General features: G+C 57.3%; 1 protein-coding gene across 1 annotated transcript; it reads right to left on the bottom strand.

Annotated features, from left to right (window-relative positions):
* Positions 1 to 808: 808 nt before the first annotated feature.
* Positions 809 to 1,350, bottom strand: LOC104498436 (chromosome unknown open reading frame, human C11orf87). Its single transcript, XM_010141816.1, has one exon. It carries the CDS (start codon positions 1,283 to 1,285, stop codon positions 809 to 811), a length of 477 nt encoding a protein of 158 aa, XP_010140118.1. The 5' UTR covers positions 1,286 to 1,350.
* Between the last annotated feature and the right edge of the window lie 106 nt (positions 1,351 to 1,456).

The raw sequence follows: 1,456 nt of genomic DNA, 5'->3' as shown, positions 1-1,456 counted from the left end.
GGGGACAAGTGGCCACACTTCCTCTCCCCCTGCCACAGAAAACGGTACTGGGTTTGGGTTTCATGGCATGGGAATGGGAGGGTGGGGAGGGGGGGCGGATGGTGGGGGTGCCCCTGAAGATGAAGGATGCTGAGGGGAGAGGAAAGCTCAGGCATCACTCTGTGCAGACAGCTGCTCCATCCTCACCCCCGACAGCGCGGATGCTCAGCACTGCAACTGGGAGGCACGGAGCCCCGGGGCCGGAGAGTGCTTGCAGTTAAGCGTAACTACTAGGGGTGGCCATTTCTACGCAAAACAATACCCAGCCCTGGGAAGAAGCGAGAGGGCTAAAACAGGGGCATAGGTTCTAGCACAAAAGGAGAGACCAGGGTGGACTGTTGCCCTGCTCCAAGGGGACAGTGGGTCCCAAGGCACCTGCCAGATCTGCCTCTCCCTGCATGCCACTCACCTACACCCCAACCCATGCCATGCAATGGTGACACAGGGTGCAGTGGGAATCCCGAGAGAGTGGGATCGTCCCGGTCCTCGGGGTACTTATGTCCAGGGAAAAGGGATCCCCCCACCCCTGACCCTCTCCTCCAGGTGGACAACTCGGTATTTGGTAGCTGTATGCAGCTCCTTCTCCAGTAAAAAGACGCATCCTTTCCTCGCACAGTCAATGAGAAACGCAGTATGATCTGTCATGCGCTTGGATCATGGGCTTGTTCGTTCATTTGAATTAGCAATGTTTTCTTCTTCTTCGGGGACTAGAATAATCACTCAGGTATTTACAAACACCAACCAGCACCTTCGCAAGGTCTCCGCCAAATCATGACAAAATCACGGTATGCAGGAGCCCCGCACCAGCTGTGTCCAAACAAGCCCGTGCTTGCTGAGAGCTCGGGGCTGCCGAGGGAGAGGAGCGCTGGATCTCCGAGTCCTGGGAGGGTCTTCCCAGCCGGCTGTCTCTTCCTTGGGGTGCCTCTCCCTGCACCCCCATCCCAGGGTGCTGACTGCTGCTATTGCTGCTGCGGGTGCAGTGGTCCCGTTCATACTCCTCCTGAGCCTTTTGCATTTTCCGTTTCTTCATCTTCCTCTTGTGGATGTGGAAGGTGGTGAGGGAGAGGAGGATCAGGCAGAAGATGACGGTGACCAGGACAATTAAAACCAGGGTGGATGAGAAGGACTGGAAGAGTTGACCCACTTGCGTGATGCAGGTGCTGCTGGTGTTTAAAGTGGCAGATGTCCTGTTCAGGAAACAAGGTGGCAGGGACAGCCTCAACTCCTTGGAGAGCTTGGCACTCATTGAGGAGGCTTCGGAAGACGAGGATCTTCCTCCCCTCTCTGAAGACGCCTAAATTTCAAAGGGTGCCGGGCTCCTCGGCGGGCGCTCGCTGGAAATGCCCGGGGGTGCTGCCGGCTCAGCCTCACGCTCGCTCTAAAGCGACAGCGCAGCCTGCAAGGGGAGCCGGACACA

The sequence above is a fragment of the Buceros rhinoceros genome, unplaced genomic scaffold (genome assembly GCF_000710305.1).
Source record: "Buceros rhinoceros silvestris isolate BGI_N320 unplaced genomic scaffold, ASM71030v1 scaffold4288, whole genome shotgun sequence".
Classification (NCBI taxonomy): domain Eukaryota; kingdom Metazoa; phylum Chordata; class Aves; order Bucerotiformes; family Bucerotidae; genus Buceros; species Buceros rhinoceros.
Note: the sequence above shows the minus strand (reverse complement) of the source record. Positions and strands in the feature narration are given on the sequence as shown.